The sequence below is a fragment of the Lepidochelys olivacea genome (genome assembly GCF_965140295.1).
Source record: "Lepidochelys olivacea isolate rLepOli2 genome assembly, chromosome: 1".
NCBI lineage: Eukaryota > Metazoa > Chordata > Testudines > Cheloniidae > Lepidochelys > Lepidochelys olivacea.
In genome coordinates this window covers 225,988,724-226,016,345 of record NC_140411.1, presented here as the reverse complement: position 1 = coordinate 226,016,345, position 27,622 = coordinate 225,988,724, and the positions used below count along the sequence as shown (strand labels likewise).

At 40.6% G+C, this 27,622-nt stretch overlaps 1 protein-coding gene across 2 annotated transcripts in view; it reads right to left on the bottom strand.

Moving 5' to 3' along the window:
- Window positions 1–27,622, bottom strand: part of LRP6 (LDL receptor related protein 6) — a 191,372-nt gene that overhangs the window by 93,707 nt on the left and 70,043 nt on the right. For both annotated transcript variants that reach the window (XM_084627378.1, XM_084627379.1), the window contains one exon: window positions 2,775–2,972. In XM_084627378.1, coding sequence (XP_084483504.1) covers window positions 2,775–2,972 — 198 coding nt within the window. The remainder of the gene's footprint in view (window positions 1–2,774; window positions 2,973–27,622) is intronic.

Here is a 27,622-nt window from a genome sequence, read left to right as displayed (position 1 = left end):
GGGAAAAGGTGTGTTTTAAAAAACATGACTGGTAACATTAAAAAAACAACCTATTAATGCAGACAAGCCAAACTGTGGTTTAACACATTAGTTGGTCAAGATTAACCCTGGGAAGGAAAATAAGGAAGGAAAACCTTGACCAGTTAACACATTAAAACTACAACATACTGCATCTATATTATGATTTTTAAATGGGTTAGCTAACACGTTTTAAAAATGCACCTGTTTTGCCTAGTGTAGACAAAAGTCTAGAAGGTAAAGACAGAGAAGAAAAAAAATTTAGAAAGAGTTGCTTTGCTCCTTGAACAAATCTTCCTCTTTTTCCATGATGAACGGGAATTGTAAAAAACACAGCACACCTGACACAGATGCTGACTATATTCTGAATGTTTACAGCTCCCTTATGTGCCGAGGGAAAACCAGGTGCTGCAGAGAGTGGAGTACGCTTGTGACTGCTTAAGGCAGGTTATAAGCACCTGGTCCAGAAACAGTTAGTATTTATTTGAAGAAAAATAAAAAACAAAAAAACCCAATTCCCTCCTAATTCCAACTATCATTTTAAGGTTAGCCAAAGGCAAGTAAGGGGATGAGTTCACTTACAACCTAAAGTTCACATGTGTTGCTGCACAGTAGACCATTAAGAAGAGAGATGCTGAAAACAAGCCTGCAGGAAAGAAATACTGAAAATGCAAAAGTGCCTGCAGGAACAGTAAGGTATCTGTGGAGCTGGAAGGACTGGGAATGATGGATAAGACGCAGGGAAACTTGTGTTTGCACGTTAGGAAAGCACATACACACATATATCAAATTGGATAGAGGTTAGTATTGATTTTGATCACTGGGTGCTTTAACAATGAACACTTACCATCACCAGATGTCTACATTATGCATAATTTCCCATGGGCCCTACCCAGACTATCTATTCGAACCCAATGACTCCCACCACCCACTGCTGCCATCCCCTTATTTTAGTATAGTTAATAAGCTTCTCCTTTTTTTCCCATCCAAATATGAGAGCATAAAACAGGTAATTCAAAAAATAAAGCAAGCTACATATTTACTCTGTTGGGCAAAAACTACAAGCTGGGTTTCAAGGGTGATCAAATCAGCTGTCATTTGTGAGTCTTTTGACGATTATACAAAGCTTAGTCATTTAAAAATTGGATGAGAAATCCACCTCTGGCATGTAACCTGTCGGGTGGCAAGCTGTCATTTTGTGCCCTTCATGTGGTCAGTTTCAGTCAAGATGAAGATTTTTAAGCACCCATTACTTAACTGGATTTAAGACCTCTCCTTTTTCATTACAAGAGAGCTTTAACATCAATTTATTTTTAGCCAAAATTAGACTAACTGGAACATCCTCTGTTCCCTTCTTTGTTAATGATTTATATTAAAAAAATTTATATATCACAGACCCAAATAATTTTATACATCAGTTATTTTGCATTTTAAGGCATTTTACGTGATAATGTCATTTCTGCCCCTTTGCCCACCACTTTGGAGCCACTGGCCAGTTCTGCATTCTTAGAGGCGGGAGTATCATCAGCTTCCAATTATTTTCCTTTTTCCCAGGCAACAATTCCAGAGCCATTTCAAAACCCACTTAAACTACAAACCTCATACCCAGCCTGGAATTATCTATACTAGTTAAATTATTTATAATAGTTGAAAAAAAATATTGTACGCAGCTGCTGTTATCCCTCAGACAAATGCTAATACAAAAATTCTGGATGAAACACTGAAACAACAAAGTTTTTTGTCTGCTAAGAGGCAGGCTTCAGGACGTATGTGGCATAAGCCACCGAGCCAGCCATGTTGTGGTTTTATCCTCTGCTTTCTGGCAGGAAACCATGGATTACAAATAAATAACACATTAATACAGTGGATGTGTTTTATAAATGCTGCCTGTGTAACTAGCCACAAATTAAAATGAAAGGCCTAGATAGCAGATACTGAGGCTCTTTAAAGGGCCCAGTTATTGGACCATGAATTTATGTTCACACAGGAACAACTGCTAAATCACTAGGATGTCTGAGGAGAGAGTAACAAAGAAACCTTACCAGACATAGCTAAATCTATAACCCCCTTAACAGCTCTGTTGTAGAAACACAATCAATTTAGCACCCACACATACATCTCTGAAAATGGTCTACCCTGTTCTTGTCACAAGTAACACCTTATCTGACTGAAAGAGAAGAAAAGACTGAAATATTTTCCCCCATGTTGTTTATTTGCTGCATTTGACAGGCCTCTGCTTAGAGACACAACCAGAAGGGCTAGAAATGTTTGTTTTTAGAGAATTGCAAGTTGAGATTCTGCCACATTTACCTGATGCAAGGACCCGGGGCTATCAGAAGAAGACCAAAGAGTGTGAGGCTTGCAATAAAATTGCGAGAGCTGACAGTACTGTCTTTAAGAAGAAATAATCCACAGCAAGCAGGGGCAGAAAATCCATTAAAAAAAAAAAACAGGAAAATGTTACTGTAAAACCAAATAAATTAACAGGGGTCCCTTTAAGGATCACTTCAGAAGAAAGGCTTTTGTAGCTTTTCTAAGAATACAACAGATTAAGAACCATCCCCCAGTTTGAGTATCCATTCAAACCCCACCTGTAGTTTGTTTTTATTTTACTATTAGTTTGTTTGGAGCTTCATGAGTGCTAACGTGGCAGTTTGACTGGTTCGAATCAGCTGCTATAGAGCTTATGTATTTATTAAACAGAGTCTGTTCAAAAACCATTGGATTTGCATACAAGTCATATTAAAATTTCTTACCGATGAGTTCCATCCAGGTTTGATTTGTGGATGAAGTTCAGTTTAGCATCTGCCCAATAAAGCTTCCATTCCTCATAATCCAAAGTCAATCCATTTGGCCAGTAAATATCTGTGTTTATTATAACGGAGCGGCTTGAACCATCCATCCCAGCACGTTCTATCTTTGGCACTTCTCCCCAATCTGTCCAATACATGAACCTATAATTTTTTTTTAAAAAGAGAAGGATACAGATTATGTTCAAATCTACACTCTAATCACTGGAATTATTATATTCCAGTCAAGATGAAGGCTTAGTTGCTATTTTTCTAAAAGAGACTGAGTTCTCTTTCTCTGAAGCTATATTCTACAGGGCAATGCACCGACCTTCTGTGAAGCAGAACAAGCGTATCTAGGTTTTGCTTCTGTTTTTAACTAAAATCTCTCAAACATCATTCGATAGTGCAATTTGATATTACCCTTTTCAGGGTCTCTTCCCTCAGATCGCATGAGACCTTTGGGGAAATTCTACACACATTATCTATAACCTATCAGCATCAAAATTAATCAGGGAAATTAGACAATGTGCACTGTCATAGAAAATAACTCCTTTAATATGGATCACAGGAGACGAGTGTGGCAGTGCAGGGATTGTGGGGGGACAGTAACTGTACGCAGTGGCAGAAAAAGAGATATAATGGACGGTTGTTTTCTTTCGGGTCTCTGTTTGTTTTTTTGTGCGGGGAGAGCACTTCTGGCAGGGAAACTGCTTTTGTGAAAGAATGGATTTAGAGACAGACAACCAGCTGACGTGTTTTTAAACACAATTTAGCCTGTCTATATTGGGTGCCAAATCTGGATTTTAAAAAAAGAAGTCACATTACAGGGATACTCTAGGCTGTGAAACTCTGTTTTAAAACACATTAACACACGTTAATACATACCTTTTTAAGCACTACTTAGGAAATCGTGTAAACCAGTGGTTCTCAAACTTTTGTACTTGTGACCCCTTTCAAACAGAAAGCCTCTGAATGCAACCCCCCCACATATAAATTAAACACACATTTGTATATATTTAACACCATTATGAATGCTGGAGGCAAAGCAGGGTTTGGGGTGGAAGCTGACAGCTTGTGATGCCCCAGGTAATAACCTTATGACCCCCTGAGGGGTCCCAACCCCCAGTTTGAGAACCCCTAGTGTAAACAAAGACATGTAAAAGCATGTTACCTGGTCATAGTTAACCCTAAGAGGAAACGTATGGAAGTTAGATAAGGGAGGGGGGAGAGGGAAAGAGTATGATCAGAAAACTCTGCTCTTTTGCTGATGGTAGGAGGAACTAACTCTACTCTTCTGGACTGGTAAAAGGACTTAGGAATAAACACTATTTTGTACCTAAAGGATCAACATATGGGGCAAGAACTTAAACAGGTGGATAAGAAAGCCAGGCAAAACATTGTGTCAACAAGGGAAAACTGCAGCTCTTGGACACTTGTAGCACTCAGAGGCACAATATGTCACTGTATGGTGCCCACATGTGAGAACAGGACCTGGCCACCCATGCTTTAAACAAAAACAGACATGCAACATATTTAGAAACATTTGCAGATGAAGTTCTTCTTGGCAAAGTTTATTTATTTATTTCTATAAAGACTCAGGAAATTCCAAGTCTTAATCTATGTTTACAGACTCAAATGAGAGTTTAATACAATGTTATATCTACAGACAGACATGCACCACAAGCAACACAAATATTGCCCAATTCAGTCTCACATGATTCACGCTTTAAAAAGGGATTTTTCTGCCTTAAACTCACACACTGCATGGGCGTTTAGAGAGAATGCATGAAATTTCTCTAGACATGAATGAACACCATGAGGGAATGAGTTATCTGTCAAGAAGAAAATAAATCTAATCTTACTGTAGAAAAAGATTACTAAATAGCACCTTTGGCAGGTTATCTGGCCAACCGGCATGGTAAGGTGCAATTAGAAACTTGAAAAAGAAATTCAAGCAGTACTTCTACAAAAAGAAATAAAGTTGATTTAATAGTTTTTAAAGAAACACCCCTTCCCCCTCCCCCAGCAGAGTCAAATATTTTCCAAAGGTTAACAGGTTCCAAGGTATTGACCACCCTGCCTGACCAACCCTTCAGGCTGAAACAGATAGCTCATTAGTCGCTATAATAGGCTCATTTCTTTCTCCCTTTCTCCCACCTTTTAAACAAAATGCAATTATTCAAGTAAAACCAGGTAAGGAAAGCTCAGTGACAAAACAAAAGTCCTCCAAGAATTCACAAACAGGCCCATTTCATTTGTCAGAATACATACACGCCCATGCACGCACAAATTCAGATTACGATTTTAGGACATTTCAAACCAGTTCCCTTGACCTTTGTTCAGTTTCTCCAATAGCTTTTTCACAGTGATCTGTTTGTTTTCTTCTCTATGGTTTGGAAGCCTGCAGGTTTTAGTCCCAGTTAAAGTCGGTGGAGCCAGCAGATCCAGCACACCAGATGATGGCACAGAAAGAACATATGTAAGTGCTGTGCTTCATTTGGGAAAATCAAGAGACTTATCTTCACTGAATAGCGAGCAGAGGATTTTTCTCTCCTTCTTTCCACATACACAAATCTCTCACCCAAGTGTGGTGGTGCTTTCTACCTGGGCCAGCTGGTTACAGCCCAGGTTCCGCATTCACATGGGCTGGTAACTCACTCTGCACAGTCAAGTGCAGACAGTCCTCTAGTTTCTTCCCACAATCCCCTGTGTGCTGGGAAGGAGAGACTATTTCTATCACAATTCACTGGGAAAGAATCAGAGTGGTCCATCTTAGTGCACCACAAAGTTCTCTGGGATGAGCCCCCACAAGTCCTGGTGCCTCATGTGAGTGAGTGCAATGTCAGCGTGAATGCAGCTGAGTGGACATATCTGTGTACAGCTTTGCAATGGGGCTGCTCACCTCTTAAGTCAGGCCAACACAATGGCTCAGACTCCAGTGCACATCACCCAAATTAACTCTACCATGAAGAAATATTCACAATAACTTTGCTCACATAAAAACAAAGAAAAGAAAGTGTGATGATTCACAAGACTACAGTCTAATATCTTCTATAGCTGCTTTAACATAAATCCCTTTTCCATCTTTAGGTGAAGTCAAGCTACACACTTAACTATTTCATTTCCATTCTTCTGGAATGTTTACAGAATCAAGATTTTTATTTGATTAAATTGTGGATGGTAACAAACCATAGGGGGGAGGTGAAACAGGTATATGGGTTTTTTTAAGGACTTTTCTTTAAATTTCTGTAAAAGGCAACTATAGTACAGGAGAGGTGTTTTTTATTTCACTACTGAAAGAAAATCTAAAAGGAGTATTTTCTGTTAAACTATACCATCCACTTGTTATCATATGCTACTTAACTTCCATTACAGAATATGCCTTTTCCAAATTACTAATAACGAAGACAAAGATTTTGTCACAGTTCTTTTTAGTAAAAGTCACACACAGGTCACGGGCAATAAAAAAAATTCACATAAGCCTGTGACCTGTCCCTGACTTTTACTAAAAATAAATGTGACAAAACGGGGCGGAGCCTGAGCCCTGCTGCAGGAAGGGAGTCCAGGGCCCACCACCACTACAGCTGACAACTCCAGGGTCCCCTCTCTGGTGCCCATGGTGGGTGGGAGCTCTAGGATCCCCCAGCTGCCCTTGGAGTTGGGGGTGGGGGGGGAGGGGAGAGGAAGAAGAGCCTCTCTCTAGCAGCTCAGAGCTCCGGGGCTGAAGCAGAAAGTGTCATGGAAGTCATGGATTCCGTGGCTTATGTGACCTCCGTGACATAATCTTAGCCTTACTCACAACTTGCTATAAAACTCAACTTTTGGACTGATGTTTCTCATGCCTGGCCTCAGCCCAAAGAGGGAAATTTGTAAAAAAGTTTAACTGAAATCTGCGCCCCTGTTTTTGAGTTGTACAAGAGGAAAAAACAGATGGATTTCCAACTACACAAAAATGTTGAATATGCCTTTTTGCATATAGCTAACTTGGAAAAAATTTAAAGTACAGCTGTTTTTCAGAAGATTAGTAATTACTGAGAACTGGCCTCCAGTTCCTATGAAAAAAGTGAGAACAGTTTTAAGTATTGAACAGGTCAGTATTGCTCACATGCTTTGGAACTTTTTGCCTTCATTCGGACCTATGATACTAACTACAACACAGCATTATAGGTAACACAGATGTGGAAGGTTTCAGAGTAACAGCCGTGTTAGTCTGTATTCGCAAAAAGAAAAGGAGTACTTGTGGCACCTTAGAGACTAACCAATTTATTTGAGCATGAACTTTCGTGAGCTACAGCTCACTTCATCGGATGCAGTGAGCTGTAGCTCACGAAAGTTCATGCTCAAATAAATTGGTTAGTCTCTAAGGTGCCACAAGTACTCCTTTTCTTTTTAGAGATGTGGAAGAACTTCTAGTTGACTCTTTCCTCACTGAAGTAACTACATACCGCAGCCTTTATGTGCTTTGAGGATGCAACAGGCACAGATTTCACTGCAGAAATGTGTGTGAGCACCACTAGAGCAACAGAAATTTGTACTGTTTGCAAGCCCCAGGGTTGAAATCCTGGACCTCTTGAAATTAATGGTAAAATGCCAACAAATAGTTTCCTACCCTCCACCCAACATCACATCAGTTTGAAGGATGAAATCTGAGCCTGCTGTCTTTAATCTATGCCCAAATCTCACCCAAACACTAATCAAAATCACTTAACCATTTTGACTATGTCAGATGAAACGGAGATAAAACAGACTATAAAACTCATACACGCTAACAAAAATCATAAATTTGTGCGGAGATTTTTTTAAACTCAGACCCTTCCTCTCAATTTTAATCCAAAATCCCTTTAAGGAAAAAAGAGAAGATTGATTATCTGAACCATGGAAAATAGAAAGGTTCTTCGACCCATCTAATTCACTTGGATAGTCTGCTTGACTAAGGCCCAGAATTTTGTTGATAGCAATTTAAAAAAGCTTTTGCTTAGAAAGTTTACATCACCTGAAAAAATGCAAAGCAGCAGCAAGCCCCAGTTCTGCATTAAACAAGCACACCTTCAGCTCAGCCTAATTTGCAGTAATGGCTTAGGCAGAAATTAATTTAAGATCAAATTTTCAAACTCATCTACATGAAGTTGAGGACAACAGTAAAAGTGGCCGGGCTGTCAAAGGTTCTAAGCACTCAATTCCTGCTAAAGTTAATGGGAGTAGAGTGTGCTTAGCACTCTGAAAATCAGGCCACTTCATTTCAGGAGCTCAAATCTGGACTTGAGATACTGCAGTTAGGCACCTATGAATAAAGAATTGAGCCTTTGTGTTTAAATCATGATATAAATGGCTATATTTGCATTGGGCCACCAGATGAATGGTGTAGATAATGCTGTAACTACTGCAATTCAATGGTAATGAAAACAGTCTTCCTCAAACTTGTTTACATAGTAAACCACTTACAAAAAAAAAAGTCTTAAAGCAACCCTCCCTCCCTTCCCCCACCCACAATCTCTTGGTTTGCTTGCTTTCACCCAGACTAGGGTTAGCCTCATCCCCAAATACAAGTGTGGTTTCAACCAAGAAGTCTCAGTGAAGAAAAATCAAGACTGAATCATCGCCTTGGCCATTTTTAAATTATGATACAGAAAAAACTAAACATAGTTTCACATCAAATTCTTGGTCTCTGAATATAAAAGGAGGAAAAATGATTGCTCCATCATGCAACATTAAATGCAAAGCAGCTCTTACACCACTGAAAGTTAATGTGTGTGCTTCTCTACTTGTGTTTCTTTTTTTCTTTCAGAACAATGATCACGTTCAACCTATTTGAATGAAAATAGCTTTTGCTCTCCCAGCCCCTTTTCCTCTATGAATTTCAAAATGTTGTCATGATGATGTCATCCCCATGACATCTGCAGATAACTAAAGGAAGTCAAACACAGGGTTTTAACTATTGCAGATTTGAAAAGAAGTGAGATCAAAGGAGGTAGTTCTTAAGGGAATATGCCAGCCTAATTAATGGTAGGTTTCAGAGTAGCAGCCGTGTTAGTCTGTATTCACAAAAAGAGAAGGAGTACTTGTGGCACCTTAGAGACTAACAACTTTATTTGAGCATAAGCTTTCATGAGCTACAGCTCACTTCATCGGATGCATACTGTGGAAAATACAGAAGATGTTTGTTTCATGATTTGTGTGTATAAAAATGAAAAGCTCATGAAAGCTTATGCTCAAATAAATTGGTTAGTCTCTAAGGTGCCACAAGTACTCCTTTTCTTTTTATAAAGTAGTATGACTGGCTAGAAGTTGGAGTGTGGAGCTGTTCAGCTGTAGCCCAGCAGTTTTAATATGTCCCAAGCTGGTAATGACCAAAAGAGATTACTAATCAAGGATACAGCAAATCAATTGATGTTCTCAGTTCAGTCTCTGTAGATGGAGGGGGGAAATAGGTAACAGGGTCCTTATTCCAAAAAGCTCATAAACCACACACTATAGGAAAAATATTTCAGGTATGCATAAGAAAGCATGCTGAAAACAAATGTCAAGATTAAATACTGTAACTAAACAGTTATTTGTGACAGTGGACACACAAGGATGGAAATTCATCGCCATCCTCCACCAGCTTTGTAGCTCTCTAATGCCTTCCAATGGTGCTGCAGATTCTTCCACCCCTACTATCCACTCAGAAAACTAGGCCCCTGCTCAGAGTATCATTAAAATGACAGCCCACACTGTCAGGTTTCAGAGTAGCAGCTGTGTTAATCTGAATCCGCAAAACGAAAAGGAGGACTTGTGGCACTTTAGAGACTAACCAATTTATTTGAGCATAAGCTTTCGTGAGCTACAGCTCACTTCATCGGATGCATTCAGTGGAAAATACAGTGGGGAGATTTATATACACAAAGAAGTACCTCAGACCTTTTGTCAACTGCTGGAAATGGCCCACCTTGATTATCACTACGAAAGATTTTTTCCTCCCAGCTCTCCTGCTGGTAATAGCTCACATTACCTGATCACTCTTGTTACAGTGTGTATGGTAACACCCATTGTTTCATGTTCTCTGTTATATAAATCTCCCCACTGTATTTTCCACTGAATGCATCCGATGGAGTGAGCTGTAGCTCACGAAAGCTTCTGCTCAAATAAATTGGTTAGTCTCTAAGGTGCCACTAGCCCACATTGTGACACACACAACAGTCCCATTCAGTGACTGGAGATTCTGTACATGATACTTAACTGATTTTAAGCCAGTTAATTGGGACACCTCTCAGGCAACCATTTACCTTCCCCAATGTTATTCAGTGCAAAAGACAGCTGCTTGATTGGGAAAGCCAATTATTTGGTATTGCCCTTCTCAGTGAATGCTTCAACTTTCCAATTATCCTAGTTTTGGTCCCTACGAACCGCTAAGCTCTGCAGGGACTGAGGCAGCTGAGAAGCTTGTAAAACCATTCCAGGCCCTGAACTAAAGCAACCCCTGTGGAGCTTATCAACGCTGGAGTGGTCCCTGCTCTCTATTTGGTTCCAGCCTCAGTACAACAGTTGCTCACCTAATAATGGAGCAATATGAAGCCAAGATGACGTGCCATCCACTGGGGCCATCCAGATAAATGTACTGAAGCAGACAGGGATTTCCAAAAAAAAAAAAAAAAAAAAGTATAAAAATTACATATAGTAAATATATGTTGGCTATTGAAGATACTGGAAGGTAGTGGCTCACTGGAATTTTCCTGCAAAGTAACTGACTTTGCAGAAGGAATTTTCACCCGCAAGCTTTGATAAAATAATGGGAGATGATTCTGAATTTGCCATTGCAGGTAATAGCTCACATTACCTGATCACTCTTGTTACAGTGTGTATGGTAACACCCATTGTTTCATGTTCTCTGTGTACATAAATCTCCCCACTGTATTTTTTCCTAACAACCCAAGAGTATCAAATTTAAAAAAAAACCAAACTTAAGGATCCATCTGAGTTTCCTGAGAACATATTTTTTAAAAACATAGAAACAGAGCATCAAAAGAAAGTGGTAAATGCATATATGCAATGGATAAATTATTTTCAGACATCAGAAAGACTGTCAGTGTGAAATTTCTCAATTTACTGAAAGACTCAGGAAATCCTTTTATGCTCCCAAATGAAAAAAACAACCAACAAAAAGCACTTAAGGTCAATAACATCTTCTCCTTCCCCAGTTATTGCCATAAAAACAAAGGAAGAACAAACAGTCCCTACAAGACACAGTCTGGATACAACAAAAGGCATTTTTAGCTACCTGAATAGTGCAGTTTTTTTAAGGCTCCATGCAAGCTGTAACTTCTTACTACGCTTACCAGTTAGGGGCACAACTGGTTAAAAACTTTAGTTTCTCCACACAAAAATTACATATTGGACAAAATGAAAGCAACACAAAGAAGTTTACTGATATTTTCATGCAAATCGAGTCATCTTCTTTCTGTTGATCTTAAAATTTCATGTAGGGCTGAAGATGTCAGCATGCCTACCATGTGACAGTCATCCCAAGTAATGCAACTGGAAATGTTAGATTTTTCTTTCAGCTGCCATACTCAGTCTCTGTACCTGTAGTACCAAAACAACAAGATTTGGCCAGCAAAGTATAGAAGATGATGGAGAAAAAGGATATTTCACATCTCTAAGGCCTAGTCTAGGCAGAAAATGTTCATCGGTAGCCACAACTTACACAGGCCAAGAAGTGCTTTTGCCAATATAGCAAATGCCAGTTTCCTGAGCAAAATACACTGTACTTACTGGCAGAAGCACTTTTATGCTGGTATAGTTGTACTACTGGAAGCCCCAGAGTAGATGCAAAAGTATTAGTCAAACCCAAAAATACAAACAAACAAAATATCACACAACCCACCCCCAACCAACACTGCTAGATCATCAAGAGCTTCCAGTATCAATCTAATCTTAGAGCTCGTCTCCACTTACCGGTGGATCGACACTGCAGCAATCAATCCACTGGGGGTTGATTTAGCCGGTCTAGTGAAGACCCACTAAAATCAACTGCAAATCGCTCTCCCATCAACTCAAGTACTCCACCGGAACAAGAAGAGTAAGGGGAGTCGACAGGAGAGCATCTCCCGACATAGCGGAAGCTACATAACTTAAAATTGTGTAGCTTAGATCCACTTTCACCCATACTGTTGACCTGCCCTTAGCTTCTTACTCTGAGAAGTTGGTAAAGTGGGAGAGAGAAATAGCCATTATTTTTAATTAAATTACTTTCCTTTTAAAATTTTTATAAGCCTAGGAACTCCACTTTTGAAAAATCATTTCATCTAATACATTAAATGATAATATACCAAACTAATGCTTTGCCCGTTTTTAAAAAACAAATACCTGATATAGTCATTATCCAAGTTAAAATATTACAACAGGTCATCCTGAAAACAGGAAACACAACAGTCCCATCTCCTATACAGAAAGAAATGACCAACCTTGCAAAATCCATCCATATAAAACATGGATATCCAAAACAACTCAAATGTGCAGGTATTATATAATCACTCTAGTTAAAAAATTCACTGGCTGTGTTACAAGAAAACCAGAGAGAAACGGTTGCCTTTCATTCCCATCCAGACTTTAGTTAGAGTCCTTTGGAAGTAGTATTTGACACAGTAAGCAAACACGCTGATAGCGTTCAGAGACACATGCATGATTGGCCTTTTGGTTGCTGAACCCCGGGAATTAGCCAAAAAGAAAGAGGTGTATTGAACCGAAGCAGAACCAGTTCTTGCCGAGTGTTGACAAAGATGGCAGCTCCACTGTTTGAGCAAGTACAAAGGGCTTTTGCTCCAAGGACTTGCAAATTAACCTTTCCTGTCTGAAGGCTGTCGCATACTAAAAGTCTGAGAAAATTCCTGTTTTTTAACCATGAGGATGTCTTTTTATTGTTGTTGTTTATTTTGAAGTGAGCAGGAAATAAAGCTAGTCAGAACTGCAGCATTTAAAAAAAAATCATTTTAGAAAAATCCACCTCTGTGTGAGTAGCCAAACCAATAAGGAGATTATATGGTACCAAGGTTCAAAAAAGGGTAGCATAAAATCACAGAAATGTAGGGCTGGAAGGGACCTTGAGAGGTCACCTAGCCCAGCTTCCGATGGCCCAAATATATCTAGCTAATCCCTCTGTCTAACCTGTTATTAAAAAACTCCAACAATGGTGATTCTACAACCTCCTGGGGAAGCCTATTCCAGTACTTAACTACCATTATCATTAAAAAGTTGTCCCTAACATCCAACCTATGTCTTCCTTGCTGCAGATTTAGCGGATTACTTCTTCTTCTACTTTCAGTGGACATGGAAAACAATGGATCACTATCCTCTTTATAACAGCCCTCAATGTATTTGAAGACTCTTATCGGGTCCTCCCTCAGTCTTCTTTTCTCAAAACTAAACATGCCCAGTTTTTTAACCTTTCCTCATAGGTCACATTTCCTAAATCATATGTTTCCAGCTCGCAAAGCCACTCACTCAAATTTGGTCATGACGGAGGGGTAGCTCAGCCAAACCTGAGTGTCACTGCAACCCTGTGTGCCACGTCACAATGCCCAGAGCTGGGCCCAGCCCCATGGGACAGGAGCTGCTGCTGCAGAGTGCGTACAAAGCAGTCTCTTTCTCCAACTCCTCCCATCAACCTTCATCTCCTCCCTGAGGTTAGGGGTGTGTGTGTGTGTGTGTGTATTTAAAACACATAAGTTTTAACTAAACAATTTAATACTGTACACAGCAATGATGATTGTGAAGCCTGGTTGAGGTGGTGAAGTCAGAGGGTGGGCTATTTCCCAGGGAATGCCTTACTGCTAAATGATGAACTAGCACTCAGCTGAGCCCTCAAAGGTTAACACTTTGTTGTTAATGTAGCCTCACACTCTACAAGGAGGCATGAATGGAGAGACAGACACACACCGTGTGTGAGAGACAGAGACCAAAACACACACCATGTGTGTGAGACAGACAAGCATTGCTCCTTTAAGTGCGCTGACCCCACTCTAAGTACACTGCCTTTTTAAGTATCAGAGGGGTAGTCTGGATCTGTAAAAGCGGCAAAGAGTCCTGTGGCACCTTATAGACTAACAGACGTATTGGAGCGTAAGCTTCCGTGGATGAATACCCACTTCCTTTCAAGTAGATCAGCAAGTTGAGACAGTGGCTGCTGCTGGCAAGCTCCCTCCGTCCTGAGCTGTTGTGTCCCGCCCCCCGCACTCTGTAGCTGAACTGGCAATTGGTAGTCTGCTGGGCAGCTGCCGGACAGGGAATTTACAGGAGCGGGGAGCTGATAGAGGGGCTGCCGGTCCACCCTGGTTCCAAGCCCCCACCAGCTAGCTGCAATGGACTGCTCTTCCTACAAGCAGTGGACAAAGCAGGTGGCTGCCAAAAAACTTTATAAGGGAGCACTGCGCAACTTTAAACAAGAATGTTCCCTAACTGATCAGCAACGTGTAGTGGAAAAAATTAACCACACGTTGTATGTGGATTAAAACCAAGCCTGAGGCTCCTTTATTGATTACCAGTGCAGGGGGGGGGGCGCTACTATAGCTTTAAATTGCTGCCCCCTGATGACAAGCACACACAGCTATTTAAAGCTTAAAACCACAGACAAATTACACATACTTTTGTCTTAATTACCTTATTTGGAATATATTTGGAACAAGCTTTTTCCTGTTATTGACAGGTTGGTCTTTTGTGGTTAATGTTTTTTAAGCTGTGCTGCTGCAATTGCCTTACAATGGAATTTTCCTCACTTTCTTTTTATGCTTGATGTACACAGTTAGCTTGACCAAAGTTTTAGGCCTACTTGGGTCCACTGAATTTTTTCTCCACAAATGTTAACAACGAAACAACATTAACTGGGACGACTTTAAGTGAGGAGTTACTGTATATGTAAAGATGGGTCACACTAAAAAAGGACAAATGCAGTTGGTGGGTCGCCTTAGTAAAAAGTTTGTGAACCACAGCCATGGGATGAATTTCATCAGACCCTGCCAACTAGAATACATGTAATTCATCTAAATATTTTTAACGTGTTCTTTCCCTATTCTGCCTTGAATTCCATACCTCATGTTGTTAGTATTGTATTAACTTATTTACACAATTAACTTATTTAAAGAAGACCAAAGCAAAACAGACATTAAGCACTTCGGCTTTCTTGGTGCTCTGTTATTAGCTCTCCTTCCCTGCTAGGCAGTGGACCTGTATTATTTTAAAACCACCACTGCACTACATTTGAATACCAGCTGCATGATGGCGATGCACACATCTCAAACATATTTCTCAGCACTACAACTAGCTGTCTCTTCAGGAATCACATCAAATGTAATACAATGGATCCTGAAAGCCAACGTGAACCTTAGTTTACATCAGTAGCAGGTAAACTGGCTGAAATAATAAAACCTAGATAACCAGCGAAAGGGACAAACTAGCAAAGTTTCTGTAAAGGAAAATTGTATTTATCCAATCTACTAGAATTCTTTGACCTTATCACAAAATAATGGATGAGAAAGAAAAAGCTGATACACTTTCTATAGACTTCAAAAAAACAAAAACAAACCAACCAAAAAAACCCCCCATACATACCCCAACAAACCACTGTCAAAGTCCTTCACAAGAGATTATGGAAGAAACTAAGTAGTCATAGCTCATGAAGTGGATAACGGACAGAAAAACAGTAGGAATAAAAACCTTTTACTACACCAGAAATTGATAACAGTTGCAAGAGCTCCAATGGTGACCAGTAGGATGGTTGGTGTTTAACATTAGTTACTTATTTTACTTTTTAAATCTTGTTCAGAATGTAGAACTTTTAAAAAAAATTATATGTAGCCATTAATGTATTGGCCAATAAAGGAATGCAGGGAAAAAATAGGTGTTTATCAGTTCGAGCATACTGCTGTTATTTGGCTTTTTCTGAGCACCAACAACAGGCTGGGAGCTATAAAAGATGTAGAAGGCCAGGTCCTTGCCCAATGGGCTTATAAACAAAATTAGACAGACACGGTGGAGTTGAAACACAACTTGCAAACATACAAGACACTTCTGTTCACGATGAAGCTTCCATCCTATAAGTTACCTGAAATAGTGTACACCTTTACAATTGTCCATCACTAAGTGAAACCAGGTTACCTGTTAACTGCCAGACAGTTGTCCATCTAGTCAATTCTCCTATTTCCAACAGTGATCAAAACCATATGTAAAAATCCTGAGAATCCTGCCCACAGGAATTTCTTTGCAGACTACCCTGCTTCCTATCCATTAGTGGTTGGTTTATGTGCTGAAGCTGGATCCTGCTATGCTCTTAGACAAAATGATAACATGTGACAATAAGTTCAATAGGTGAATTATACATAATGTAACCACGTATTATCAGTTTCAATTTATCCTTCTATTTCATTGGCTGTCTCCTTATTTTTGTAAGATGAGAGGATACACAGTCATGTCTGAGTTATCTTTACATATCGCTACCCCAAAACCACATGAAGTTCACCTCTGTAATCAGTTTTAAAAAAAAAGTAATTACTGAAATAATAATGAAGAGTCAGCTCTTCAGCAATAAGAAAAGGAGTACTTGTGGCACCTTAGAGACTAACCAATTTATTTGAGCATAAGCTTTCGTGAGCTACAGCTCGCTTCATCGGATGCATACTGTGGAAAATACAGAAGATGTTTGTTTCATGATTTGTGTATATAAAAATGAAAAGCTCACGAAAGCTTATGCTCAAATAAATTGGTTAGTCTCTAAGGTGCCACAAGTACTCCTGTTCTTTTTGTGAACACAGACTAACACGGCTGTTACTCTGAAACTCTTCAGTAATGACCAAATTCAGGAAAGGAATGGTTTAACTTTAAGCACATACTTAAAGTCTTTTCCTGAACTGGGCCCTTCATGAGAAAAAATTTAGAGCGTGCAGTAAATTACTCTTTTAAAAAAAAAATTAGTATCTGTACAGTAATTACACTGAGGAAGTGATCAACAACCTGATACAACAGGTGAAAGAGGAGGAGGAGGGCAGGTCAGTTTGTGAAATACTGTATAAACTTTGACAAATGCTTAAGATTCAACACTGCCAATCAAGTAATTTGCATATTCATTTGAGGGGAAAAAATAACCACACAGAAAGGACTGAATTGTTGGCTGCCTCAGTGCGTGGTTGAGAGCTGAACAAAAGCCAACAGACGTGCTTTATAGAGCTGAAGAGAAAGCTTGCCCAGCTTTTCAGAGTCATTCCCCATAGAAGATAAAGTGGAAAGCATCTGGGAAACGGAGACAGAAATATGAGCTGAAATTGAGAATTAAATCACTTTCCTTCCCCCTCTTTTGTCCACAATAGACTTAGAGCTCAGTTGAATCCTTGAAATAAAAACTAAAATTGTCTTTCAACATATCCAATATAAAAACTCGCCTCTATAAACAAGGCAATATAATTCTGCCATTTCAAATAGTATTGGGCTGGAACGCAGCACACAATCAGAAGCCAACACACAACTTCTCCATCCCTCTCCTCCAGAGAAAACAGTCATCGTTATTTAATCATACTGTTTCTTCTGCTTCAGGGGGGCAGAAGCTGAGAGTTCTGCATTAAAAAAGCCATAAAAATTGATGTGTTTCTCTTGTCCCTTTTCCTTCCTATACCACAACACTGCATTTCAATTTACTGATCATACTTATCCTACGAGAATTACCGTAGGCCTTGTTTATACTAGAAGGAGTTTACCAGTATAAGTTATACCAGCTCCTCTGGCACAATGAAACTCTCAACGATAAAATTAAAGCTCATTTGTACAGGACATAAAACTTAATCTGGGGGTGGTCTAAGAAGATGGAACTCCCCCATGGACTGAGGACCATCACAAACTTCACCACTTTCCATTACAGGTGCAAGGTGCATTTCTTTGACTTTGCCTTCTCTGACATAAACACATAGCAAAAGGTGCATTTATTCAAACAACTAAATCTGGACATTCCACTGCATAGGCTGCTCCCTTTGAGGAGAGGATAGGAGAACAAACAGCACGTCAGATGTAAGGTTAGGTTGCTCAATGAGCTATTGGAAGGTGCTCCGATATTATGGAAATGAATGCAGCATCAGAACCTATACAGAATCAAACGGAAAACCCTCCTCGTGTAGACACAGCTTACACCACATGTACAAATAAAATCACCTATTCCAGAAAGACAATTCTACATTTACACTAACAGCAAATGAAAAATACTATATTTTTTTTTTAAAAATTACATGCATTACTAGCTTTATTATACCAGCAAAAGTGTCTGTGTAGACCTGGCCTAATTGTAACAACATTTCAGCATCTTAAAATCTTAATTCAAGGTCACAAATGAGTTGCTTGCTTTCAACTTTGCCACATTTTGTCATATGTTCCCATATCGGTCAACATCTACTCGGGGGAGATTCAGAGCTAGAACAGCAGGGGTCTACAGTAAGGAAGAAGAAAGAACGAAAGGTAGGTAAGGGCAATAATTCTTAGTTGTTAATTTGGTCTTCTGGAGTACTAATTTATCCCAGACCTCTCTCTGATAGGCAAGGGAGACAGTATAACTGATGTCAAATTACAGTACATGTAAAATACCTGTTAAACTTTATTTTAAAAACCTCCTGAGGGAGTCTGGTATCACTAAATCAAGAAACCTAAATCAATAAAGAAATTTTACCCTTCTCTGGTACATTATTTTATATCCAGTACATACAAAATTTCCCAAAGCAGTAGAGAAACCTCCAAGGAGGAACCAGTGCTTAACTCACTGCTCTGAATTTGTAATTGTATTGGTTTATTACAGCAAGAGCATATGTAGTCTTTTCCTTTACCAGAGTACAAGTTTTCGCCTGTGTTCATTTAGAACAGCGGTCACCAACCCGTTGATCCTGGGGACTCTCCCATTGATCACGATCTCCGGAAGTGGCCAGCGTGCCCCCACAGCTCCCATTGGCCAGGAATGGGGAACTGTGGCCAATGAGAGCTTTGGGGGCAGTACCTGCAGAGAGGGGCAGCACACAGAGGCACGCTGGCCCCTTCCGGGAGCAACATGGGGCCGAGGCAAGCAGGGAGCCTTCCTTAGCCTCACTGTGCCACGGACCGGGAACCGCCCACAGGAGGCAGCACCCCAATCCCCAGCGTTGAGCACCCTCTCATAGCAGCACCCCGTACCTCCTCCTGCACCCCGAACCCCATCCCTGTACCCCAAGCCCCTGCCCTAGCCCTGACCCTCCTCCAAGAGCCAGCACCCTGCACCGCCTGCTGTACCCTAACCCCCTGCCCCAGGCTCAGCTCAGACCTCCTCCCACACTGCAAACCCCTTGGCCTCAGCCCAGAGCCCGCATGAACCTCAAACTCGTGCCCCATTCCGGTGAAAGTGAGGGAGGGTGGGGCAGAGCGAGCGACGGAGAGAGGGGGGATGGAGTAAGCAGGGCGGGGCCTCGGGGAAGGGGTGGAGTAGATCATGGGTTGCCCTTAAATTCAAAAAGTGATCTTGGGTGTAAAAAGGTTGGAGACCACTGATTTCGAAGGAGGCCTGATGGAAACCTCAGGTTGTTCTTGACTACCTCTAAATCCTCTCTATATTCTGGAGGGGATTATTTTGTTAGACAAACCAAAGTCTTGTATGTTCGAACTGTTGACTAGGCGACAGAACTCTCCTTCCCTCAACCATGTTCCAAACTGCTAAGACAGGCCACAGAATTCCCTAGAAGTATTTGTCATAGAACAAACTCTAGGTTTTGGACATGTTCAAAGGAGTGTAGTATTTCTTCCACAATCTCCACTTTCTCTACATATAACAGTTCTCCAAAAAGTATAGCCTGGTGAGCTGAATTTTGGATGCCATTTACATCAAGGGTCTCTTCTTGGTTGAAAATAAGTATGGTATGATAAGATACAAAAGGAGAATTCAATTAGTGTCTTCATTAAGCAAGTGGAGAATCGGCAACATTTAGCAATATTTGTACTAACTCTGTATTAGCATCCCCACTTGCAGACAGACTTCCCTTATTTTCTGTCACTACCAGACTAGCATGCCTACTGCACCAGTTACATATGGCTGGTTACAAGGAAAATCCTAATGCTTTAAAGGATTTTTTGAGCAATTATTCAGCTGTATGGTTTAATAGACTCTCCCCCTGCTCTGGAATCATAGTTTGTGTTTTTCAGCAGAACCAGGATCACTTGCAACAGAAGTTGACAAAGTAGCCAGCTCAATGTCAATACCTTTTCTTGATTTAACTTTTCATTTCCTGCATCCGTGGAAGAACTAGTAATGCACTGATGATGTGGTTTTGGAAAATCCTTGGAAAATTAGTTCCCTGGAAAATAAGATTCAGTTTTGGCTTACAACATTGTTGAGCCCAGTCAATTGCCCTCAAAAAGCAGGATCAGAATAAGATTCTCTTTCATGCTCTATGTATTTGGTTTATCCCAGCACTTCAATCAGAACACAACACACTAGCTTAGTCAGGATCTTGAATTATGCATCCTCTGACCAAAAAAGTTGCTTCTCCAGACTAGGGTTTATCTGTAATGGTGGACCACACATACAGATACCTTGTTTAGAAAAACATGGCAACTCTAGAGAGGAGTTGCTGAGATACTGACTCATAGCACTGTCTACACAGAGTTAGGTCAGTATAACTACGTCACTCAGGAGTGTGGAAAATCCACGCCCCCTGAACGACGTTGTTATACTGATATAAGTTGGTAGTGTTGACTAAGCCTTAACAAGGAAAAAATATCCAGCTTTTACCAGCACACTGGTTTAAACTAGAGAAAACCGGTAACACAAACATGGCTAGATTCCACTCTCCGTCCCCTCTAGTATTTTTTTACCTCACTGAATCCAGCTAAAACGAAGGTCTTCATAATGAATCAGAGGAAATACTTAAATAATATTGTTGATAAATTCAACATTAAAATATCAAGTGCATATGCAGGGTACACAAATTTAAGAGACAACTCCCCAAAATACAGAAGGTTGTAAACTATTTACTCAAACATCAGTAGGAGCAAAATGTACAGTACAGTTCTGCAGTGCCAAATCTGGGTCACCAGGCTGAACCAAATGTAAGGAATGTTGGAAGAAGAGCCAGTTTATGAGAAGCAGTAATGCAAGTGATCATCATGTTTGGTTTGGTTTGCAGTTTGGTTACGAACAAAGAAAAACTATACTTCCTTCTTCTAAATTGACTTCCAGCCAAATCCTTTATATCAATAACTAATTAAGCTCCTCAGACACAAGTTAAGTATTTATCCCATTAGTTAAAAAAAAGGGATAATGAATAACAGAACGTTTAAGAAATTTGCCCAAGACCTCTGGCAGGGCCAAGAATAAAATCCAGATAATCTAGCTCCAAGTCCTTTTTTCAACCAAATGGTTGTCTTCAACTACAGTTTTCTTCTTCTTTAATCATGTAGCACACAACTCACTAGGAAATGACACCTAGACCCTTGGCTCCTTTCGTATTATAATAGCACAAGTAAGGCCCTGTTATTACTTATCCAAAGCCATCTGATATCCAAGAGAAAAAAAGGAACAGAAAACATCAAAGAGAAAAATCCGTGTTGCCAATTCATGGTTTTATTGTGAGACTCGTGATATTTGCTGTTATACTGAAAACTCTCATTCCTGAAGAAATGCAGTTATGTGATAATCTCATTTTTGTTTAAATAAAATTAAGTTTCTAGTCCTCTTTGTTGCAGAGAAAAACTTCAAAATGTAACTTGGATAAGATGCACACACCAGACTCAAAAACTAGAAAGCAAATATAAAAAGGTCAATTTTATTTTTAACTCATGATTTTAAATACACTCATGATTTTTGACTATTCGGAGGTGGAAATAAAAAAAGGAAACAGAACTTTTTTTTGCTTTTCTGCTCCTTGTTTTAAATGGTTAAAGCGAACAGCACTGGGCACTGCAAACAGACTAAACGCTTACATTAGAAATGGCACTACATTCAACTACAGCCACATTTCCATTATTTATGTGCACCTGGGAGTCAAAGGTTAAAATCAATTCAGACAACCTGAAAACCAAGCCATGATCATTGTGCCTTGAGAGCATCATATAGGTCAGTCACCCGCTCTTCCAGTAAGCTCCACCACCACCTAATCATGCATACTGCATACAAATCCACTTCTAAAGACAGAGATGCAATGAAGGCGAAACAAATCTCACTACTCTCATCACCACTCCCCAAGTCCAGGTAAGCCCCACTCACAAGACACATTCTAACGGGGAACAAAGAAAAATCTCTACCAAGCTACACAGAAGAAAACAAAATCCAGTATGCATCCAATGACATGTAAACAAAAAAGATTGTCAATTTAAATCTGAGTTTGCTACTGAATAGCTAGAAAAATGCTGCTCATTTGCTACTAACTTACGCTGGATAAAAACATTCTGTTTCGTTAAAAAAAGCCCATTTTCTAAACTATAAAAGAGCATACTTCTCCTTTCCTTCACTAAAGGTATTTTACATATAGAATACACACACCATATTTAAGCAGAAATAATGCAAAGCAATTTAATTTAATTTTGATCACAAATTGTGAAAAAAACTAATACTTGAAAGTGACATGAAGGCTCTAGGTAAGGCCTCGTCTACGCTACATGGTTAAGCCAACATAAGATGCCTTGCACTGACCTGGCTATGGAAGTGTCTTCACTTAAATTTGGCTCCCACTGACATACTTGCCTCTCTGTGCTGATTTAGGGCTTGGCTACACTTACACTTTATAGCGCTCTAACTTGCTCAGGGGTGTGAAAAATCACCCTGACTGCAGCAAATCAAAGCGCTTTAAAGCGCTTGTGTAAACCGCTCCCAGTGCTCGGAGCTAATCCCCTCGTGGAGGTGGATTACCAGGAGCACTGGGAGAGCTCTCTCCCAGCGCCTGTGCACAACCACACACACACACACACACACACACTTCAAAGCGCTGCCACGGGAGCACTTTGAAGTTTCCAGCGTATCCATGCCCTTAGTAACACTATTTCCCCGAGTGGCATCTAGTCACAGTTGATGTAATTAGGTCGACGCAGATACAGTGTAGACACTACATTGCTTACCTTAACTGTTACTGGCTTTCAGGAGCCATTCCACAATGACCCACCCTGATAATAAAATCAATACAAGTGCTCATGACCAACACAATGTGCTAAGTGTGCACACACAAGGGATTAAAACTGCAGTGGCTCTATGCCGATATAAATTAGGTCGACATTTTTGTAACGTAGATATGGCCTAAGATCAAGCATAGCTGAAGAATGAGAAGAGTTCATTTACAGAGCACTAATGTAAAGAACTAGTTCGATTCCTAGGTCTGGTTCCTACACAGATATATATTGTTGGCACCTGCAGATTACACATCTTGTTTACAGGTTTCAGTGGTAGCTGTGTTAGTCTGTACCAGCAAAAACCAGGAATCCTTGTTAGTCTCTAAGGTGCCACATCTTGTTTAAAATCTTCAAAGAATTGGATGGTTAAGAACAGATTGGAAATTCCACGGTGGTGGCTATCTAGAACTTTTAACTATTTAGAAAACAATATATTTGTATACTATACTATCAATAGGGTTCTTTTGGTGGCATATTTCCCTCTGAGTCAGCAGGTCCCTGCTTTATGCTCATATCCAATGCATGCACTGAATTTCCTGAAGGGGATAAAGACTCAAAGGTTCAATAATTATCTTCAGATAAACCATGAGGTCTAGGTGTCTTCAGTCCATCTTTCATAGCTGCAGAAATACAATTTTACGGGGATTTCTTTTTAAAATAAAATAATCCCAGTGTCCAGTTCAATAATCCTTTTTCTAAATAAAACCGGTTCAAATGTACGCAATCATAGGCAAGCTTTTGCCACATTCTGAGTATATAATGGCTACAACGTTTGTCTACATGGTCACCAGGCTAGCATTTACCTTCATAAAACAGGTATCTGACAGATGCAGAATGGTTTGACAGAAAATATCGGCTTCTGATTGCTGAGACCTACAGGTTTGTTCTTCTCCCTTTCACCAGCATGTACACTTAATTCCCACTCCGCAGAGCACCCCTGTTCTCTAGCACCCAACCCCCACTTCCTCATGCACACACGTACGCTCCAAGCATCTGAAGCTATAACTGTTTCCTTAGCGCTGCCTTTCATACACATCAATTTATTTTTAGCTTTGGTTTTGTTCTTGGGCCAATGTAATAGTTTAACTCAATGCAACTCAATATAGTCAGAAAAACTTGGAAGTAATGTTCAACTTGCATGTTTCAACATTCTCCCAGCCTCCCACGAAAAAGAACAGAGCATTCAGAGGAAAGATTGAGAAGTTCAGGCCAGCAATGCTTTTAAATCTGCAATTCACAATGCCACAAGAGAGCAAATGATGTAACTGCTCATCTGAAGCTGGAATCAGCATTTTTATTAGATCTGTAGACTGGTGATGACTTTCCTCTTTTAAACTTTTTAGTGCCAAGATGGTTCCTCCCCACTCTCCATGCAGTCTTTATATTTCCATCATACTTTGTCTCCTCCTCTCTTCCCAATATCATTTTGATGGGGGAACTGAGGAAAACCCATGTTCATGCTGACGCCTGCAACTTGCTCTAACAAAATGTTTTGTGCTCATACACAAGAGCGCCAGTGAGTTTTATGTCGAAAGATCAACATATTAGATGCTGAGTAAATTAAATGGCTTCTACGTGCTGTCCTGAAATATAACATGTCAATCACAAGATCAGACATCTGGGTCACTGAAAATTCCAAGCTAGGGGCGAAGGATACAAGACATTTCTCCAGCATTTCCTGTAAATTACTGCTACCTAGAATCATAGGTCTGGAAGGAACCTCAAGAGGTCATCTAGTCCAGTCCCCTGCACTCATGGCAGGGCTAGGTATTATCTAGACCAGAGGTGGGCAAACTATGGCCCGTGGGTCACATCCAGCCCGCAGGACCCTCCTGCCCAGCCCCTCAGCTCCTGGCCAGGGAGGCTACCCCCGGCCCTTCCCCTGCTGTTTCCCCTCTCCTGCAGCCGAAGCGCACCGCGCCACCGGCTCAACACTCTGGTAGGCCGGACACTGCAGTTGCAGAGCCGCAGCCTGACCCGGTGCGTTGGCTGGTGCAGCTGTAGCTCCGCCAGCCACCGGTACTCCAGGCAGCGCAGTAAGGGGGCACGAGGGGTGGATGGGGGCAGAAAAGTTCAGGGGCTGTGGTCAGGGGTGTGGATAGGCGTCGGAGCGGTCAGGGGCAGGGAACAGGGGGTTGGGAGTCCCAGGGGAGCCGTCAGGGGGCGAGAAGCAGGGAGGAGTTGGATAGGAGGCAGGGGCCGGGCCACACCTGGCTGTTTGGGGAGACACAGCCTCCCCTAACCGGCCCTCCATACAATTTTGGAAACCCGATGTGGCCCTCGGGCCAAAAAGTTTGCCCACCCCGATCTAGACAAAACACCAATCAGGGATGGTCTAACCTGCTCTTAAAAATCTCCAAGGACTCAGATTCCACAATCTCCTTAGGCTGTTTATTCCTGAGCTTAATCATCCTGAAAATTAGGAAATTTTTCCTAATGTCCAACCTAAACTAGCCTTGCTGCAATATAAACCCATTGCTTCTTGTCCTAACCTCAGAGATTAAGGAGAACAATTTTTCTCCCTCCTTCTTGTGACAACCTTTTATGTGCTTGAAAACTATCATCATGTCCCCCCTTGGTATTCTCTTCTCCAGACTTAAACTCAATTTTTTCAATGTTTTTAATAATTTTTGTTCCTCTTCTCTGGACTTTCTCCAATTTGTCCACATCTTTCCCGAAAAGTGGCACCCAGAACTGGACACAATGCTCCAGTTGAGGCCTAATCGGTATGGAGTAGAGCGAACGAATTACTTCTCATGTCTTGCTTACAACACTCCTGCTAATACATCCCAGAACCATGTTTGGTTGTTTTAGGGTGCAACAGTGCTACACTGTTCATTCATATTTAGTTTGTGATCCACTATGACTCCCAGATCCCTTTCCACAATACTTCTTCCGAGGCAATCATTTCCCATTTTGTATGTATGCAACTGATTGTTCCTTCTTAAGTAAAGTACTTTGCATTTGTCCTTGTTGAATTTCATCCTATTTATTTCAGACCCATTTCCCAATTTGTCCAGATCATTTTGAATTTTAATCTTATCCTCCAAAACCCTTGCCTAAGTGTACTCTCTCTCTCTGCCATTCTCTAAATCATTGATGAAAATATTGAACAGAACCAGACCAAGAACTGATCCCTGCGGGATCCCACCCGATATGCCCTTCCAGCTTGACCGTAAACCACTGATATAACCTACTCTCTGGGAACGGTTTTGCCACCAGTTTGGCAGACACCTTGTAGGAGTTCCATCTAGACTATATTTTCCTCTTTTGTTCATGAGAAGGTCATGCAAGACAGTATCAAAACCCTTACTTAGGTCAAGATATACCCCATCTACTGGCTCCCCTCTATCCACAAGGCTTGTTACCCTGTCAAAGGAAGCTATTCGGTTGGTTTGACACAATTTGTTCTTGATAAATCCATGCTATTACTTATCACTTTATTGTCTTCTAGGTGTTTGCAAACTGATTAACTATTTGTTCCATTACCTTTTCGGGTACTGAAGTTAAACTGACTGGTCTAAGTCCCCAGGCTGTCTTTATTTCCCTTTTTATAGATGGGCACTATTTTTGCCCTTTTCCAGTCCTCTGGAATCTCTCCCGTCATCTGTGACTTTTCGAAGATGATTGCTAATGGCTCAGATATCTCCTCAGTCAGCTCCTTGAGTATTCTAGGAAGTATTTCATCAGGCCCTGGTGACTTGAAGACATCCATCTTGTCTAAGGGCATGGCTACATTGGAAAATTCAAAGTGCTGTTGCGGGAGCGCTCCCGCGGCAGCGCTTTGAAGTGTGATTGCGCGCGAGTGCTGGGAGAGAGGTCTCCCAGCGCTCCTGGTAATCCACCTCCATGAGGGGATTAGCTCTCAGCACTCGGAGCCTGTCTACACTGGCGCTTTAAAGCACTCTGACTTGCTCCGCTCAGGGGGGTGATTTTTCACACTCCTGAGCCAGCAAGTTAGAGCGCTATAAAATGTAAGTGTAGCTAAGCCCTAAAACTGGTAGCCGTGTTAGTCTGTATCAATAAAAACAACGAGGAGTACTTGTGGCTTAGTATTCCCTATTTTAGCCTCTGATCCTACCTCATTTTCACTGGCATTCACTCTGTTAGATGGCCAATCGCTACTAACCTTTTTAGTGAAAAACAGAAAAGTCTTTTAGCACTTCTGCTATTTCCACATTTTCTGTTATTGTTCCGTCCCGACTCCCTGGTCCCACCCCCACTGAGTAATGGGCCTACCCTGTCCTTGGTCTTTCTCTTGCTTTTAACATATTTATAGTATGTTTTCTTGTTACCCTTTGTGTGTCTAGCTAGTTTAATCTTGTTTTGTGCCTTGTCCTTTATAATTTTGTCCCTACATACTTGTACTATTTACAGGGTGGATAAAAATCAATGATTTTTTTTTTTAAAAAAAAGATCAGATTTTTTTTATTTAAAATCGGAATTTTTTGATAAAATGCTTTTTGAGGAAAAAACACCTATCTAAAGATATTTTTAATTAAGATACATTGTAGCTCAAAGATATCTCATCATGGAATAGGGATTATAAATTGCAATTCTACAGTATGAAACAATATATTCATGTAATGTTTAAGAAAAGTTTTGTAAATGAGTTCCAACAGTTCATAGAATCATAGAATATCAGGGTTGGAAGGGACCCCAGAAGGTCATCTAGTCCAACCCCCTGCTCA